The 5,098-nt window shown below is 41.7% G+C and overlaps 1 protein-coding gene across 1 annotated transcript in view; it reads right to left on the bottom strand.

Annotated features, from left to right (window-relative positions):
* CCDC162P overlaps positions 1 to 5,098 on the bottom strand; it is a gene marked incomplete at its 5' end in the record, with an annotated part of 27,409 nt that overhangs the window by 14,557 nt on the left and 7,754 nt on the right. The window contains 2 exon segments of the mRNA XM_017497508.2: positions 697 to 831; positions 834 to 899. Coding sequence (XP_017352997.2) covers positions 697 to 831; positions 834 to 899 — 201 coding nt within the window.

Genomic DNA, 5,098 nt, shown 5'->3' with positions numbered 1-5,098 from the left:
TTCTCCTGCCTCAGCCTCCTGAGTAGCTGGGATTACAGGCACACGCCACCATGCCCAGCTAATTTTTTGTAGTTTTAGTAGAGACGGGGTTTCACCGTGTTGACCAGGATGGTCTCGATTTCTTGACCTCGTGATCCACCCGCCTCGGCCTCCCAAAGTGCTGGGATTACAGGCTTGAGCCACCACGCCCGGCCTCAGACAATTTTAAGAAGTAAAAGAGGAATCTTTCTGTTAAATAATTGACTACATGGAAAAAATTTCAACCACGTGGCAACAATCCTTTGTCTCTTGCTTGCTTCAAGCCATTAGCTTTTCCCTAGAGGAAATACAATATGATGATTTCTTTCAGAGTCCTAAAAATAAATCACACTTTAAAAAAATAATACATTAATGTCAAAAAGATGTATCATTAGTTGTTCTTTCACTACGAATAAACTTTGCGATCTAATGAAAACTAAGGTCATCAATTCCTTGTGAACTATTAACTCTAATTAGGGGTGGAAACCTCTCTTTAAGACCATAATTATACTGGGATTTCAACAATGCGAATGAGCTTACTAATAAGTATGCTGTACATGCTGGCCTAGAAAACACAGATTCCAGATCTGCAATGGAAGGAAAACACGACTTTCATTTCTGGCTGGTGTTTTCCATCCTCTTCTTGCATGTAGTATTTTAAAATCCAACTATACTCACATGCTGGTTGAGGATGCCTCTCACTAACTGCAGGCGAAGCTTCAGGCAGATGAATTCCTCCCAGTAGGCCTTAATGAAATAGGTGTAGCTGAGATCAAACCTCAGGCACCGGTGCATGATGTCCATCATCACTTTCGTGCTAAGGCGAAACTCTCCTCAGTGTCTAACGTGTGCTGGTAGGCTTCAAAGTAACTGTCAAGAAGCTGCAAATAAGGTTGGTAGTCAGGGATCGGCTGAGGCAGCCCTGGGTCCCAGCAAAGAGAGGGAAGGCCCCACCATACTGTGGGCAGATGTAGTACCAATACAATGCAGCGCAGCTGGTAAACCTGCAGACAGAGTTAGAGAGGGCAAGGGAAAGAACACATGCTTTGGAGCCAGAAGAACTGGACTTGAGTTTGAGTTCCTGCTTCCATCCCCTCTTCCTCTGGTCTCCACAAATAAAAAGGGGGTTTTGTAATTATAATATATAATAACTATTAATTCCAATGAGACAACACATTCAGATGCTTAGTCAAATGTATTTATCTCCAACACCTTTCTCCAAAACTCATTCTCTTTCTTCCATTTTACTCCATCACCAAAGCTAGGTAGGTGGCCACCTGACTTCTACAGTCTCAGCCCTGCTTCTAACTCCTCCTCTTTAATAGTTTGCTCACATTTCACCTATGCAAAAATGACATGGGTGGTAGAATGGAAGGCTGAGGGTAAATGTGCTTCCTATATTCAAAGTGATTTATCCCTGAACTCCTTTAGGATGGGCCTTGTAAACAGAACTCTCCGAGACATCAAGTGTGCAAAACCCCAGTGGAGCATCTATTTTAGTGGGGTTCGAAAGTCTTTTCTTTTTTCTTTCTTTTTTTTTTGAGACGGAGTCTTGCTCTGTTGTCAGGCTGGAGTGCAGTGATGCCATCTTGGCTTACTGCAAGTTCTGCCTCCCAGGTTCAAGTGAGTCCCCAGCCTCCCAAGTAGCTGTGGCTACAGGCACCCACCACGCCCAGCTAAGATTTTGTATTTTAGTAGAGATTGGGTTTCACCATATTGGCCAGGATGGTCTCAATCTCCTGCCCTCAGGATCCGCCCACCTCTGCTGCCCAAAGTGCTGGGATTACAGGAGTGAGCCACCGCACCCGGCCGAGTCTTTTCTAAAAACCCAGAAAAGCTTCCAGATACTAACTGCTCAAGAGGGTTCTTAGTGCAGGAATTCAGAGAGATGCCTCTTGATCTTGCTTTTACATTTGTCTGTGAGCTTAAAGAATTTCTGTTCTGTGTGTAAATTCTATTTGTGTGTGATTAGCCATGATGCTAATCAGGAAAAGCTCTTCAGAGATCACTGGGTTGGAATTTCCAACTGGGACCCTAGGGCAAGATAAGTAGCTCTAATGTGTACAGTACATAATAAATCCCTTCTCCTGTTAATCTGTCTTTTGTCAGTTTCATTTTCAGGGCCCAAGCACTGAATCTAAGAAGGCAGAGAAAAAAGTTTTTCCTCTTCTACACAAAAGAGTTGAGCCCTTGAGAATGAATAACACACTAAGAATCAAATACTACTTTATTAAGAGATACTTTATTATGGAGGCCCAATGCTAAGCATCAAGGAGGAAGAGCCTGGAGCACTTTCTTTAGCACCTGGTTTTGTAGGATGCCCTTTGGGAAACATGGGTCTAAGAAACCTTGGATAAACCTTAGTATGAAAAGGAAAACACCAAAGGAAGCTAAAAGCTCAGGTCACAGAGACGCTCCATAAGTTAGAAACTCACACATCAAGAGGGCAAAGTGAGGGAAGTTGGAGACCATCTTGCCTTTAAATGAGCCCCAGGGAAAATGAAGCCAGCTAGGTGATCTCAGTTACCTTCATTCACCAACCTCCGCTCTATAACACTCAATTATTACACAGCAGAAGACAACACAGAAATGAAGGAAGAATGACTGGATGGGGTAAGAAGCGTGTCCCTCAGTAGCCCCATGTGAAGATTAGGAAATAAACAATTACTTCCCTAACTCATTCTGGACTCACTTGAACCTTTTTACTGGGCCAGGGCAATCCCAGGAGCTGGTTTATCGTGTTTATACTTCCTTGACCTGTTTTTGTACAAAGAGTCCAATTGTTTGGTTATTTAGAAGGGGGAGTGTGTGGGGAATTGGGAATGGGGGAAGGGTTCTTGATGGTGATTCCAACCTGATGATACCAGACTACAGAAGCCCACGCTAAATTTCCATTTTATTGTTGTTCATAGGGCTGTCAGACTTAGCAAATAAAAATATTGAACCTTTAGTCAAATTTGAATCTCAGATAAATAAATGCTTTTTTAGTATAAGCATGTCCAAAATATTGCACTAATTTATCTGGTAAACTTAGCTGTGGAGAAGGAAACTGTGGCTCTCTTTTTAAATTGATGAATCTTCTCCAAGCTTTGTGCTCAACCTCGAGAGTGTCTCAAACCATTGCATAATTTTATTATGGATTCTTTCCCAACAGGGGTGGGGCCATGATCTTTTTGCCTCATGGGTTCTATTTACCATCTGTGTGCTAATTGGCCCATTTCCATTTCAGCTCTGAGCTGGTATTTGTCTAGGACGTCTTCCCAGTCTGTCAAATGTCACCTGTGTGTGTCAAGGGCCAACTCTCAGGCAAGATAATATGTGGCGCACGCTGATGGTAAGCATAAAATATTGAAGAAAATGGAAAAATAGACAAAATAAATAATCTCAAAAACCTTATTGGGTTTATATTCTTTTTGCTTCAATTCTTTTTTACGTCAGGGATTTAAAAAACTTCTAAAATAGTATTTTAGGTTAAATGAAAGCACAAAACAAAATCTTTGCTAGACCCAACTTGTCACAGGACATTTTCTTTTTGGCTTTTCAAAGGAATAATCTTTTTATCCAGTGTATGTGTTCTTTAGTAGCTGCAGAAAGACTTAGCAGACAGTACAGTGTCACTAGGAGCTGGTTCAGCTAATAGCTGACTTCTCTAAGAATCCCTTGATCTACCTAAGTTAATACCAACTCTAATTTTATGAGCCTTCATACATAACATGTTATTTTAAGGATTTAAAAGAACACAATATGTTCAAGCAATTCTTAACTCTAGTGATACCAATATATTTAACAATCAAAAACAGCTGAGGAAACTTGGCGATAGAAATAGTACTGGGGGAAGTCAATTGTACTTTAGATAGAAATCTGGCTTATCCATTAAATATAGGCTCTTTTGACAAAATTTCTGACTTGGCCATATTTTACACTTTTGGCACTGATAGCTTCTATAGGGAATTTATTCTCAGTATAGAAATGAGGGAGAGATTTTTATCAAATGTTTTTAAGTCAAAATAGTTTCGTTTACTATAGGAGGAACTAGTGGACAGATCTGACACCTTAGCACAGAATGAATCCCTGGCTGAACTGTGGAGAAATTGGTTTGTTTTTCAGTCTTCTCTGCCTTCCTCCTCTTCTACTGTCATTGAGTCCTACCGGGTCAGGCCAGCAGGGGCCTCCACAGGAGGCCCAGAGGCACTGAAAGGGAATGTGGGGAGAGTACAGAAAGGGGCAGGGTGCTGTTTAAAATTCATGCCTGGACAGATAAACTTGTGGAGTTTAGGGATCCTGTCTTAGTTACATTTCATACAACCTTTCCAGTTACTACACTGTACATCTAAATCACTCACTCAGTTGGTTAAGGTTCTAATTGGCAGCTTAAGGCTCCAGACAAATCCTGTAGAGGCCAGTTATCATTGAAAAAAAAGAACGTTTTTTCAAAGTTCAAGGCTTGCACTATTTCAGCCCAGCCAGTTGTTTTCCAAAGAGCGGGTGACCTACATCTCTAGGAGTAACAGAGCAACAAGAGAGTAGATGAAATGGTGAACCATCCATTCTAGAAAAACAATTCAAAGAAAACGTTTCCATTTCCCCATCTTCTGACCACATCCTAGTGCACTATAACCTGGTTTCCACCCTCACCGTGCTTCTGAAAGAGTCCTACAATGCCAATGACCACCTGACCAAGCTGCTTGGTTTTTAGGAGTTTCTTTCTCGACATTTCACGGAGCTCCACACTAGTAACCATCCCCTACTAATTAAAACTCATTTTTCTGTTGGTTCTCACAATACTATTTCTTCCTTGTTTCTCTGCCCTATTTAGTTTTACTCCTTCTTGTTTCATGACCTGCCCCTTAAATGTAGGTATATTACTCAGGGGCCAGGTGCAGTGGCTCATGCCTGTTATCCCAGTAGTTTGGAAGGATTGGTGGATCACTTGAGGTCAGGAGTTCAAGACTAGCCTGGCCAACGTGGCAAAACCCCGCTTCTACTAAAAATACAAAACATTAGCTGGGCATGGTGGCATGTGCCTGTAATCCCAGCTACTTGGGAGGCTGAGGCATGAGAATTGCCTGAACCTGGGAAG

The sequence above is a fragment of the Cebus imitator genome, unplaced genomic scaffold (assembly GCF_001604975.1).
Source record: "Cebus imitator isolate Cc_AM_T3 unplaced genomic scaffold, Cebus_imitator-1.0 Scaffold231, whole genome shotgun sequence".
Taxonomy (NCBI): Eukaryota; Metazoa; Chordata; class Mammalia; order Primates; family Cebidae; genus Cebus; species Cebus imitator.
The sequence above is the reverse complement of the archived record's forward strand: the minus strand, read 5'-3'. Positions and strand labels throughout refer to the sequence as shown.